We start from the raw sequence: 15,034 nt of genomic DNA on the forward strand, positions 1-15,034 counted from the left end.
TCCATTAACGTGCCATGTATGTTTTTGGTATGTGGCAGGAAACTGGCATACCCGGAGAAGAATATGAAAACGCCACAACAGAAAGCCGGAGCCTGAATCGAACCGTGCACCTCTGCATTGTGAGGCGGACGTGGTAACCAGTCCGACCTACACCGTGACACTCTTGAATTTAACAGTCAATGAAAATTAACTAACAGGGTAAGTGAATGTAAATAACAACAAATAGTACTACTTTGCAAATGAATAAAAGAACAACAACAACAAAAACGTTATTATTAACTATTCCTCCCCCAGCCCAACATAAAAAGTCTCTCAATGCATGCTGTCTACTAAGTATAGTCATTTGCATTTGGGCCTCATCACACACAAAAAAAATAATAATAAAAAAGCTGAATTACAGATTTTGAACGTTTTCCGCAAAGTAAACGGCGGACACCGTCCCTAAGACCTTAGCTAGGCTGCTTTTGTCACCAGCAGCCAGGTAGTCAGCAGGTCAATGCAAAATTCTGCAGCAGCAAGTTTAGCAAAAAGTTTCAGGTGGAAACAACTGTCTGTAGAACACTTGCGCTACTAAGTCAGTACTGTACAGTAATCCCTCGTTTATCATGGTTAATGGGGACCAAAACCACCCACAATAAACGAAAATCCGCGAAGTAGCGACCAATAAACATACACAGGTAAAAAAAAAAAAAGAATAATATATATATATTTTTTTTAAGTCCGCAAAACAACAGCGAGTCACATAGAGCAACATATACAATACTGGGTACTAACCAATTAATTTAAGGGGTACTAACCAATACCAATACAAAAAAATCCAAAACAAGAACAAACATCAAGCGAATGAGTGTATCAGTAATAGGTCTCAATCTGTAGAATAATTTGGAAACGCACCTGAAAATGAGTATCGCTTGTCGAGTTCAAAAACAAATTCAAAAGATTAGTACAAAAAAATTACCGTATTTTCACGACTATAAGGTTAAAAGTCTTAAATTTTCTCCAAAATGGACAGGACGCCTTATGGTGCGGAGCGTCCTTTATATGCGCTGAGTTGCAAAATCTGACTGACAGCCGACACGCTGTTTATATAGAGAAAAGGCGGAAGTGACTGTGGCCAGGCATGCGGGAAAGAAGTCGGCCAATCAGGGAAGGGTGGGCGTGTATATATACATATATGGAGAGGGAGAGAGAGAGAGAGAGAGAGGGAGAGAGAGGACAGGCAAGCTAGTCCGCCAATGGTGAAGGGTGGGCGTGTAAGTGGACGCTAAAGGGACGCCTCAAGCCAGTACCAACACTTGTATAGAGTGTGGCAATGTGCATTGTTGCAAAACAACTCCGGTTTTGGTTTCTAAGAACCCCTGAAAATAAATTCGACAAAAAGACACGCCTACGAAGCTCAGTTCAAACTTAAAGCCACCGGTTATGCTTTTGGCATGCATGCCCATCTCACAGCAGCGGTGAAAAAACAAGTCAAGCAAATGAACTGAGCTTGCCGTTATTCCCGGAGGCTTGACTAAAGAACTCCAACCGCTGGACATTGGCATCAACCGGGCGTTCAAAGTAAAGTTGCGAACGGCATGGGAACAATGGATGATCGGTGGCAAACACAACTTTACAAAGAGTGAGAGGCAGCGCTTGGCGAGTTACGCCACAATACGCAACAACGAGAGGGAACGCGCCGTTTTTGATGGATTACGGTACTTGCACAATTGTTCAATTCTTTCTACACACACGCGCTGCCACCATGTTTCGCTCTGTTCTTTACTTTCAAATGTGGGAAAGCTTCACACGAGAGAAATGTTGACTTTGCTGTTGCTACTCCTTCTTTCCGCTCGGCAATGCGTAGCAACTCACACTAGCATGTGATGCATTCAATGACAACTGAGATGTGCAGTCCTCTGCTTCTGATACAGAGGATGAGGACTTTGATGGATTTCTGGGTGATGATTGTTCGAAAAACGTGAGAACATTGTTTGATGGCTAAATAAAAAACACCCGAACTCAGTTCTGCTTTCGTTGCCTTTTTAAAAATGTGTTTTTATCTTATCTGTATGTCTTGGCATGCTACCGTATGGTTCAAGCTAACGTGTTAGAGTGCGCGCATGCATGCCGTATGTTTAAGCTGGCGTATGTTTTACCACTGTAAAACTGCGGCCATTAGCACGGTGCGTCCTGTGTATGTGTAAAATACAGAAATGTCACCCATTAATGAGACTGCGGCCATTAGTACGGTGCGTCGAATAGTCGTGAAAATACGGTACACAAATCAGAGTTAAGCTGATCAATTTGATATATCTATAACATATAGTAATACATCAGAATTGCATTGATCAACATGTTAAATGTATTAATGAAATACAATACAATACACGCTGATTTATATAGCGCTTTCACAACGTAGTATTTATTATGAATATGAGAAAATTGATTAAAAAAATATGTAAGAGAGAGTGTGTATATACAAACCGAGAGTTGTATAGATAGTACAGTACACATAAGGATTAAAAGCTTTGATGATATGTTGATTTTTCCTTTATTTTTGTATTGAAAAAGGATCAACTCGTATGTTGCTACATAACAAGGGGGTAGGACCAGATAAATTTCTTACTCCTTCCTACTCCTTTGAACATAGAATTGTGATGATTGTTTTTTTCTTTCCTTTTTACAATTTTTGCTTGCCCTCATTTTTGTCAGTTTGTTGTTGCATTGTGTTTTTTATGTTCAATAAATAAACAAACAATATCTAAAATCTGTGATGCACTGAAGCCGCGATTAACGAAACGCGAAATAGCGAGGGCTCACTGTAATCATAGCATCGCATGGCGTCGGATACACTTCACTTCTTTCAAAGTATCATTCTCACAAAGGGCTTAAAAGGAGAAATGAACAGATGGAAGGAAGGAGAAGCCTTGCTAATTGCTAAGTGAACGTAATGCTGTCATGATAGACCGGAATTAAGTGCTTGGGTGACTGAGTGCACATCACAAATGTCTTGCAGAAACCACATTAAAGGGGAGCGTATCTAACTTTGAACAGGAAATAGCAGGCAGTTAAATAGGTGTCTGGAGAGAAAATGTTAGCAGAGAGGACTGGCCTAGAAGATGTAAATTATATTCATTTTGAGGATTAGTAATTTGGAAAATGGATGCAAAATTGCAAAACAAAATTGTTTGTCATTAAAGCAGAGTTTCACGACAAAAATTCAATGCAATTATTTTTCATTTTTGCTGACTTTGCTAATTTTGGCTATATGTAACTTCCACAATACCCCCTCCCCCAGGCCCCAAAAAACAATGTTTTTCTTTGAAAAAATGCATAGTTTTCACTGATCATATGCTAAAATCGTTAACGTATCATGATCAAGATATCTGGAAAAGATAGCATTACAGTGATCCCTCGCTACTTCGCGGTTCGTTTATCGCGGGTTCAGTACATCGCAGATTTTTTCAAACATTAAAAAAAGGGCTGGGGTTTTTTTGGTTACATATACATGGAGTACAGTACTGTATATGTTGCTCTATGTGACTCGCTGTTTTTTGCAGCTTCCCGCGGACCATTTGAGGACTTTAATTTAAAAAAACAAAAGTTTTTTTTACCTGTTTATGTTAATTGGACGCTACTTCACGGATTTTCGTTTATTGCGGGTGGTTTTGGTCCCCATTAACCGTGATAAACGAGGGATTACTGTATATTAAATTGTAGCCATATCACACAGCCCTAATTTCATCATATGAGTATGTACTCATTCATTCATAGGATGGAATGGATTAAATCTGTTTCATTCATATTAAACGGAAACATTACTTCAGTTGATAAATATTTGAACGAATCCAGTTTATGACTTGAGGTTCCACTCTACCTATTTCTGTTAACACTGACAATTTAGATACTCTTATCCAACTGAAAGGCAGCCAAAATTATATTTCATTATGCACTTTAAGTTTTTGATGTCAGATCAAATAGCCTCCAAAACACAAGCAATGGCATTGTCCAAAATCAAATTGCTTTTAATCAACTAATGAAAAAACTTGTTAATGTTCAAAAATTGACTTGGGGAAAAAAAATTAAATTAATTTTCAGCCAAAATCACTGACCATGTTTCACAGTCCTCTCTTCCATATTGGTTCTCTCCTCATCTGAAAACCCCCAAAAACTGATGATGCAGTCTTGGAATGGAGGAACTTTAAATTCTGTTCGAAAATCTTCCTCTCCTGCATGGAATGACCTGAAAAGGAAGAGAACAGGCTGATTGTCAAAAATGCGATGTTTCCTAAATAGTAGATTTGTTTTTTAAAATTGAAACCTAAAACACAGTTTTCATAACTTTATTAAAATCTGTACTTAACAACCGCAAAATATGGCAAACTGACATAGGGTACCATATTAAATTTTCAAATGTTCAGGTCTTTGCAAGCACATTTTAAAACTGAAAAGTTTACATTTTGAGTGGGAGATGTTGGGGAGGGTAATTGCTTTGTATTCAGCCGTTTTTTTCTGTTTTCTTTTGATTGCAAACATTCCACCATAAAAATATTCAGCTCATTCACTAGGGCCCAAAGAGAACATTAAATGACTCAGAAGTGCCCCAAAATGAGCAGGATGGTGAGCAGACGTCACGAGGCCTATGAGGGAAAAACGTCCCCCTCAAATTTATGATGAATTTATGAGCCCGGACACCCTGCGGAGAAAACTCATTTCGGACTCTTGTATCCGGGATCTCATTCTTTCGGTCACGACCCATTGCTCGTTGGGGTGTAGATCGACCGGTAAATTGAGAAACTCGCCCTTTCGCTCAGCTCCTTCTTTACCACGACAGACCGATACAACGTCTGCATCACAGCAGACGCTGTACCGATCCGCCTGTCGATCTCTCGCTCCCTCCTGCCCTCACTCGTAAACAAGACCCCAAGATACTTAAACTCCTCCATTTAAGGAAAGATCACCTCCCCGACCCAGAGAGGGCACTCCACCCTTTTCCGACTGAGGACCATGGTTTCAGATTTGGAGGTGCTGATCCTCATCCCAACCGCTTCACACTCGGCTGCGAAACGCTCCAGAGAGAGTTGGAGAGCCAACAGAACCACATCATCTGCAAAAAGCAGAGATGCAATACTGAGGTCACCAAAACGGACCCCCTCAACGCGTTGGCTGCGCCGAGAAATTCTGTTCATAAAGGTGATGAACAGAATCGGCGACAAAGAGCAGCTTTGGCGGAGTCCAACCCTCACTGGAAACAATTCCGACTTATTGCTGGCAATGCGAACCAAACTCTGACATTGGCAGTATAGGGACCGAACAGCCTGTATCAGGGGGCTCGGTACCCCATACTCCCGAAGCACCCCTCACAGAACTCCCCGAGGGACACGGTCAAATGCCTTCTCCAAGTCCACAAAACACATGTAGACTGGTTGGGCAAGTTCCCACGTACCCTCGAGGACCCTGCTAAGGGTGTAGAGCTGGTCCATAGTTCAACGGCCAGGATGAAAACCACACTGCTCCTCCTCAATCTGAGGCTCGACTTCCTGACGTACCCTCCTCTCCAGCACCCCTGAATCGACCTTACCAGGGAGGCTGAGGAGTGTGATCCATCTGTAGTTGGAAAACACCCTGCGGTCCCCCTTTTTATAAAGAGGGACCACCACCCCGGTCTGCCAGTCCAGAGGCACTCTCCCCGCTGACCACGCTATACTGCAGAGGAGTGTCAACCAGGACAGCCCCACAGCATCCAGAGCCTTGAGGAACTGCGGGCGAATCTCATCCACCCCTCAGGCCTTGCCACCGAGGAGCTTTTTAACCACATCGGTGACTTCAACCACAGAGATAGGAGAGCCTACCTCAGGATCCTCAGACTCTGCTTCCTCCGAAGAAGGCGTGTTGGTGGAGTTGAGGAGGTCTTCGAAGTACTATGCCACCGGTTCACAAGGTCCCGAGTCAAAGTCAGCAGCGGCCCATCCCCACTGTACACAGTGTTAGTGGTGCACTGCTTCCCCCTCCTGAGACGTCATATGGTGGACCAGAATTTCCTTGAAGCCGTCCGGAAGTCGGCTTCCATGGCCTCACCAAACTCTTCCCACGCCTGGGTTTTTGCCTCGGTGACCACCGAAGCTGCGTTCCGCTTAGCCAGTCGATACCCGTCAGCTGCCTCTGGAGTCCCAGAGGCCATAAAGGCCCGATAGGACTCCTTCTTCAGCTTGACGACATCCCTTACTGCTGGTGTTCACCAGCGAGTACGGGGTTTGCCGCCACGACAGGCACCAACCACCTTACGGCCACAACTCAGATTGGCCGCCTCAACAATAGCGGCGCGGAACATGGTCCATTCGGACTCAATGTCCCCCGCCTCTCCCGGGACATGGGAAAAGCTCTGCCGGAGGTGGGAGTTGAAACTCTTTCTGACAGGGGATTCCGCAAGACGCTCCCAACAAACCCTCACAATATGTATATATTTATAAATATATCATATATATTTGGGTCTGCCAGGACGGACCGGCATCTTCCCCCACCATCGGAGCCTACTCACCACCAGGTGGTGATCAGTTGACAGCTCCACCCCTCTCTTCACCTGAGTGTCCAAAACATGCGGTCGCAGATCCGATGATACAACGGAACATATCTTCCGGCCTACACTTTTGTCAATTAGGTGTAATATGGAGAACATACAGGTTCTTCTAAAAAAATTAGCATATTGTGATAAAGTTCGTTATTTTCTGTAATGTAGTGATAAACATTATTCATTCATTCATTCATCTTCCGAAACGCTTTATCCTCACTAGGGTCACGGGGGTGCTGGAGCCTATCCCAGCCGTCTTCGGGCAGCAGGCGGGGGACACCCTGAATCGGTTGCCAGCCAATCGCAGGACACACAGAGACGAACAACCATGCATGCCCACACTCACACCTAGGGATAATTTAGAGTGTTCAATCAGCCTGCAATGCACGCTTTTGGAAAGTGGGAGGAAACCGGAGTACCCGGAGAAAACCCCCGCAGGCCCGGGGAGAACATGCAAACTCCACACAGGGAGTACCTCAGCACTGTGAAGTCGACATGTACCTCAGCACTGTGAAGTCGACATGCTAACCACTGGACTACCGGGCCGCCTGATAAACATTAGACGTTCATGTATTTTAATCTCACACAACGGAAGCAATTCAAGCCTTTTACTGTTTTGATATTGATGATTTTGGTATGGACCAAAAATCCCCATCTCAAAAAAATTGCATATTTCATCCGACCAATAAAAAAAAAAGTGTTTTTAAAACAAAAAATTCAAATAATGATGTTCAGTTATGTACTCAATACTTCAGGAATCCTTTTACAGAAATGACTGCTTCAATGTGGTGTGGCATGGAGGAAATCAACCTGTGGCACTGCTGAGGTGTTATGGAGGCACAGGATACTTTGATGGCGGCCTTAAGCTCATCCACAGTGCTGGGTCTGGTGTCTCTCAACTTCCTCTTCACAATATCCCACAAATTCTCTTTGGGATTTAGGTCAGGAGAGTTGACAGGCCAATTGAGCACAGTAATACCATGGTCACTATACCAGTGCAGGTGGCCAGGTCATGCTGAAAAATGAAATCTTCATCTCCATCTTTTCAGGAAAATTTCCCGATAGCTAACTGCATTGACCCTGCCCTTGATAAAACACAGTGGAACAAAACCAGGAGCTGACATTGCACCCCAGACCACTAACTGTGGGTACTTGATATTAGACTTAAGGCATTTCCTTCTCCCCACTCTTCCTCCAGACTCTGGCACCTTGATTTCCGAATGATTTGCTTTCATCCAAAAAAAGTACTTTGGACCACTGAGCATCGGTCCAGTGCCGCTTCTCTGGAGCCGAGGGTCAGCCGCGTCTGCCGCTGTTTCTGGTTCAAAAGTGGCTTGACGCATTTCCTGCACATGCCTGTGCATTGTGGTTCTGGATGCTTCTACGCCAGACTCAGTCCGCTGCTTCCACAGATCCCCCAAGGTGTGGAAATCGGCCCTGCTCTACATTCCTCCCCAGTGTCCAATCACCTCTTCTGGTTGTGGAGTGTTTTCTGCCACACTATTTCCTTCCCAGAGGTGCCTTGATACAGCGCTTTGGGAACAGCCTATTTGCTCAGAGATTTCTTTCTGTGTCTTACCCTCTTGTTTGAGGGTGTCAATGGTGGCCTTCTAGACATATGATTAGGTGAATAGCTCCTTTAGAGTGCCTTTTCATGATATGCAAATTTTTTGAGATAGGAATTTGGGGTTTTCATGAGCTAGATGCCAAAACCATCAGTATTAAAACAATAAAATACCTCAAATTATTCAGTTGGTGTGCAACAAATTAAAATATATGAAGGTAGAATTTTTATCATTACATTATGGAAAATAATGAACATGAGCATGATCAACGTCAAGGCTTTTCCAACCATTTTTTTGTTGCATTCATTCAATGGGCTAAGTGCAGTACATTAAAATGTAAACAATTTTAAAATATCAATTTTTTTACCAAGCCGGATGAGTGCACAAAATTTGGTAAGTTTTAGAACAAGTTTAGGTTCCCCCCATCCTCAAAAATGATTTACTTTTGTTAAAAACATAATACCAGTACTAATACTAATAGAAATGTTAAAAAAGACATTTCTACTGATCACTTGGTGGTGCTGTATGAATAACAGAATGTTACATAGATGTCTCAGCACACATTTATATACATGTGAGGTTTGGGATTTTTGGGAACATGTCCAGGGGAGTAATTAAGCAGTTACTCTTTTGTAGTGAAAGGAATATTAAGGGCAAATTTTGATGCCCTGCCCTGTCAGATCGTATCTCAAAAATTCAACATTTTATTTCCGATGTTGTTGTCCCAGGTCTTAGGATGGCATAGCCAAAGTTTGAAGTCAATCGGATGATTCTTCTTGGGTGCAAAAGTATGACGCCTGTAAATGTGAAAAATGGGCCAAAGTTGGACATTCAAAAATTCATAGCTCACTTCCTGTTCATTTTCGACAATTGCTGCAATGGACTTTTTTGTATGTCTCGTGGTGCTCCAAGTGCGTTTTAATTCTTATTGGCCTCAGTCATACATACGGGTTTGGTTTTTATTTTTCTACTCTAGGTGGTGCTGCACGGCCATTGTTTTCAATGTTTATGACAACTTTAAAATACAAACATTTTCAACAGGGCTGATGAGTGTGGTGACTTTTCGTACATCTTTAGGTCCCCAACAATGTGATTCAATTCCTTTTGTGAAAAAAAAAACATTATTGTTAATATGATTATTTCAACAAAAATCAACAACGGACACCTCGCAGCAGTCGCTGCTTGGGCCCCAATAATAATTTTTTCAAAACAATTGGGACCTCACAGTGGTCGGTGTTTGACCCCTAATAATTTCTATGAAAGCAAGCGAGATCTCGGGCCCTAATATTGTTTTGAAGAAGAATTCCTACCTACGGTGAAGATCCCTTGAAGACAGACCTCAATCCATAAGCAAGAGCTGTTGGGTGGTAACTCCCTCATTTATATTCCATTCAGTTGTACAAATGTAATGGAACTACCTCAGACAGCCAAAAGTGACTGTCTTTTGTTTTTTGTTGGAGGCAAAAATCAATGAGTTCCTCTGGAATGGATGAAAGGACGGTATTGTATGTTGGGGACAGGTGATGTTGTAAGCCACCACCTCTCAGAAGAGATGGTCTTTCCACCTTCATGTAGATGACCTCTCACTGCTATTTCCACCATCTGTCTTCCCAGTCAAGAATTGTACATTTTTATCAAAGGAGTGCATCTTCTCTTTAAGGTCCAAGTAGACAGCCGAGTCTTGACCTTAGGAAGTATCCCCACTGTATTGCACCATGCACCTACTCAGTCCTTGCTTGGTTTCCCCAATTCCAGAGCAACATAGATAAACACCCATTCGCACTCACCATCACACCTCGGGAAAATTTATTGTCTAATAACCTACCATTAATGTTTTCAGAATGTGGGAGGAAAACGGAGAACCAAAGAAAACCCATGCAGGCATGGGAAGAACATGCAAACTCCATATTTGAAAGACCCTTTGGAACTCTGCACTGTGAGCTGGACGGGCTAACCAGTCGTCCATCGTGCTGCTCTGTGAGAGCGACCATCAAATTTGAAACATCATCTCTATTGCAAATTTCTCTATCGTGGGACAAATAAACATTTCCTTATCCTATCTTCTGCTTTTAAACAGTGGAGCTGGCTTACACCTACCCTACCCCCATATAATGTCATCTCCTCCATTCCAATGAAACTTGTTGATTTTGCTTCAAACAAATAACGCTAAGTCGCTTTTTAAGCTGCACTACTGCCTTTTTATAACTGAATGGATTATTAAAGGAAGAGTTGCTTCAGTCTGAGGCCTCACTGCAATCTTCACAACTCCTGTTTTGCAGTCCAAAAGAATGACAACATTCTTGGTTGTGGCGGGCCTAGAAATTGGGAGTGTAAATAGTTGAGCTTTCAACACCAACTCAGGCTGGTATAGTCCTAACTAAGCCTTGTTGCATGAACCAAAGCCTGTTTGAATGAAAGGCACACCGTCTAAGACTACCAGGCCAGTCCAGTTGTGATCAATTCTTTTTTTTTGAGAATGTAATGACCTGGATGAATGAGAATATAGAGAGGTATGTTCCTATAAAATTTCAGATTAATGATTCAAAATATTGTAGTACAGTCTGTTAAATATGAAAAAAAAGTAACCACTGCAGACTTACTCGTCATTTCTTCTTTCCCAAGCTTTGTATATCCATGACGGGGTAAGGATGGGTGTCCCCATGCACACAGCCAGCTAAAACAAATCAAAATATTAAACAACGGTTGTGTCTATTTATTCCAGCGCTTGATTTTTAGTGGACGCCGGTGTTGGTGAACGGTGGTTGTCATTGGGTTTGGGGTTGAGTGGGTGTGTAAAAATAAACAAGTAAATATTTAATTCACTCATAAATCCAAAATTGAGTGACACTCTGGAGGAGGTGGGCAACAGAAGGATGCTAACTAAGCTAAAAGCTATGATGGACAGTCCCTCCCACCCTCTTCAGCCCGCCCTGACAGCACTAGGTAGCTCCTTCAGCCAGAGACTGTTGCACCCGAGCTGCAAGGAGAGATACCGACGCTCGTTCCTACCGACTGCTGTCAGGTTGCTGAATAAAAATAACAACAATAATAATAATAATAATTAAATGATGTGAAAAACAATTGTAAATAGCACTGCAATTTATGCATTTTGTATTTATATTGCACTTAATTGAACGGTGTTTGTTTTTTCTTCTTTCTTCTCTCTACCCACATTCTTGCTGCTGGAGGCTGTAAATTTCCCCAGTGTGGGACAAATAAAGGATATCTTATTATTATTATTAAAATTCTCGTGTGAAATACAACCATTTACCGTAAATTCAAAAGAGACCATTATAGTTGCCGCCGCGGATCTTTCGGCTTAATTCTAGTCAGTCATCCTGGGATCACTTATATCTTGTGCTATTTCAGGTGTACACTATTGCCATAATCCACCATCAAAGGTTATTCTAGCATACTTCTACAGTTATCGTGTACTTAGACAATCAAGCTAGCTATATTCCAGCCACTGTGACGATGGAATTAGGGTCACTGGTGGTCACGTGTTGGTAAGACGTCAAATTATTGATGTCATTTATCAAACATGGCAGCCTTTGTGAGCTGGTAAAAAAAGTGAACATTTCTCCCCTTTCACATAACTTTTTAATTCAATATTACGAGGCCAAAAGTGAGCCATGAATGTGTAAATCATCAAGGATATGATGGTCTGCTATGCACTGAGAGGAATTTTATCAGCGTGCTTGAAATGGACTACAAAGCATCTGAAAAACTAAGTTGCATAGAGCAGAAGGAGGTTATCAGTCGTAGAGGTTAAGAGTACAGGTCCCTTGCCGAAATTCTAGACACAAAGGTCTGAAAGTGCTTTTGAATTCTCTGATTGATAATGAACATTTTTGATCTGGTCTTGCTGCTCAAAACATTAGGCATTTTTAGGAGTGGCCAACAAAGGTCAAATGGTGGGCATTTTTGAAAATACATATGGGTGGTTCTCAGGAAGTATCCTCCAGCCACATGCTGTGGTGTCCATTTCTTTTTGTAAGGAGCGATAAAATAGATCTCTCAATTTATTTATGCCTGTGGCATGCAATATTTCGTCAGTGTATTCTTGCGTGATTCAGCAGGATTTGAAAGGCCCACAGTTCAGCTGCAAGCGAACAGCTAATGAGTTGTGGTGTCCATATGATCCTCGAATGTAAAATGACAGCCATTGTTCTTCATTCAGAGATCATTTTCTACATCTAATTAGTAATCTGTAACAGTTTTTAAATGTAATATCTTTGTATGAAAGTAGTGAAACTGTTAAGCATATATTTAAATAAATATATATATATATTAAAAATAAAAAACATTCAGTGCTCAATACTCAGTTACCAAATGGTACATACTACCATGATATTCAATAAATCTCAATCAACAACACTATCTTTAGTTATTCATAGTGCACTGCAGGGAAGGTTTGATTTAAAGCATATTTTTTAATGGTTTTCAACAGCTTCATTTTTGGGCACTCATGTCACATTCCTGGACCATACTTTCTGAGAACCACCCATATTAAATTATTCGTCTTGTCACAAGGAATCTAAATACTGTCAATTTGTATGTTTTTGCCAGATTAAATTAGCAATTATCAAAACCAAAATAACATTATATATGAATATAACATTCACCTTAAGCTTAAAAATAACTGCGCACCCTCCCTCCAAAAAAACTATTTGAGGGAGGGAAAATGTAGAAAATATTGATATTTGAATTACTGTCAAAAGAAAACAACACAAAAAACAAAATAACTCAATTGTTGAGTATGACATTAAAAATAAATTGATAGAATTACATTGTTTTTGCAATCGACTTGTAATTCATACGAAGTAAAAACAAAACACCCCCCAAAAAACTATTTACATAAATGAACATTTTTTTGTCGAATATAGATCAAAGTCTAAGTCTTCAAAGAAAATCTCCTTTAAACCCTAAATGAATGGAGAACAAGTAATGGTCGCAAAACATTAATTTCGCAAGAGTCTTCTCCCATTTTCCTGAATCAAGTGACAATCTTGCTGCTCCATCTCCACTTCAGGTCAATTGGATATGAGAGGAGGGCAAATGTTTGCCAGTGCAGTGCACCAAGTCAACTCTCATCAGAGACTGACGCATTAGAGCTACTGATATATTAGACACAGAGTCCCACAGTGAAGGCGCCACCAATTCGGACTCTGCCTCTGATGAATATTACACAGAGTATGAATCATCTGAAGGATTGCAAAACCCAAGATAAGATGTAGGGCTGCAATTAACGATTACTTTCATTATCAATTACTCTGTTGATTATTATTTTTTCGATTATTCGATCAATCGATTTTAAAATATATATTTTAAAATCGAACCGAAATAAAACGGCGGATTTCCGCATATCCGAGGAAAATTGCCATCCCTGTATGCGTCATGATTACTGCATTAGTAGATTTTACTGCAGTATGCCATACATCATCTACTACCAGAAAAATGCCAATCGGTGTGCATCGTGGGATTACGTCATGTACATCAGGTCTGAGTTCCATCCATCCATTTTCCGAACCGCTTAATCCTCACTAGGGTCGCGGGGGGGGGGGGGGGGGGGGTGCTGGAGCCAATCCCAGCCGTCTTCGGGCAGTAGGCGGGGGACACCCTGAACCGGTTGGCAGCCAATCGCAGGGCACACAGAGACGAACAACCATGCGTGCTCACACTCACACCTAGGGACAATTTAGTGTGTTCAATCAGCCTGCCATGCATGTTTTTGGAACGTGGGAGGACACCGGAGCACCCGGAGAAAACCCACGCAGGCCCGGGTAGAACATGCAAACTCCACACAGGGAGGCCGGAGCTGGTATTGAACCCGGTACCACTGCACTGTGAAGTCGACGTGCTAACCACTGGATACCGTGCCGCAGGGCTGAGTTTATATGGGGAAAATTTGTGAAAACAACATATGAAATTTAATTAAATTGGGTAGAAAACACACATACCTCTGTGGTCTTCAGTAATTTGGTGTTGAAGAAAAAAAACACACTAGGTTAGCCCAATAATCATTGTTCAGAAGCAAGGTTTAAGTAATTGCTGAATTCTTGTATTTTCTTGGGGTTCTCAAAAATAAAGCTCTTGTGAAAAATGTTTATACGGGTTAAAGACATAGTAAAGTTCACAAGTAAAAACTTGAAATTAAAGAACGGAGAAGTTCTAAAACTCTTGAATTTGTCTAGAATAACATTGGTTAGCTACTTTTGTTGTTGTTGTTAAGAATGGGAACCAAGAATCATTAAAGACTGGAATTGACTCGAAGAACTGGAATCGGAACCAAAGTTGCAGAAATTCAAACAATGCCCAACCCTACATGGCACAGGTAAGAAAATAAAATCCCTCAAAGACAATTACAGTAAAATTAAGACAATGTTAGTCATTTATGTGGATTTCACCTGTGTTCATTGTTGTCTCTTACTTTAGCCCTGTACTAAAGTTACAATGTACACAGCACAAACGGTAACATTGGAGCTTTCATTCGGACCATTACTGCTCAGACGCCACAGCAGCATTTTGTGCTCAATAACAATGTTCATTGCTCCACCAAGTTTCGAGAATGAGCCACCACCGGCTCAGCAGATATGGGGGTCTAAACTTGCTTCAAAACCCCCCAAATCCTGTAGTTTTGACCACTTCATGGTATCTTAGGATGGCTGCGAAAATATACAACAATGATTCCAAAGGAGAATCTTTAGCATGATATACTGTACTTAAAACTCCACTCCCACAGAGGGGTGAACAATTGGGACTGTTGGCCAAAGTAGAAAAATGCATGTTCACGTCAAAGTTCCTCAGAGGTCCTTCAAGGTCGCAAATGTTCGCCAACAGTTTCAGTGATTTTTCTTTTCGCATTTTGAACATGTTAAAAAAAATCCTTACAACAAGAAAAGTACAGGTGAACATTTGC

The 15,034-nt window shown here is 41.5% G+C and overlaps 1 protein-coding gene across 3 annotated transcripts in view; it reads right to left on the bottom strand.

The window, feature by feature from the left end:
• ect2 (epithelial cell transforming 2) overlaps positions 1-15,034 on the bottom strand; it is a 103,760-nt gene that overhangs the window by 63,275 nt on the left and 25,451 nt on the right. For all 3 annotated transcript variants that reach the window (XM_052073361.1, XM_052073359.1, XM_052073360.1), the window contains 2 exons: positions 10,716-10,789; positions 4,095-4,225 (listed from right to left, as the gene is read on the bottom strand). In XM_052073361.1, coding sequence (XP_051929321.1) covers positions 4,095-4,225; positions 10,716-10,789 — 205 coding nt within the window. The remainder of the gene's footprint in view (positions 1-4,094; positions 4,226-10,715; positions 10,790-15,034) is intronic.

This window comes from Hippocampus zosterae, chromosome 8 (genome assembly GCF_025434085.1).
Source record: "Hippocampus zosterae strain Florida chromosome 8, ASM2543408v3, whole genome shotgun sequence".
Taxonomy (NCBI): Eukaryota; Metazoa; Chordata; class Actinopteri; order Syngnathiformes; family Syngnathidae; genus Hippocampus; species Hippocampus zosterae.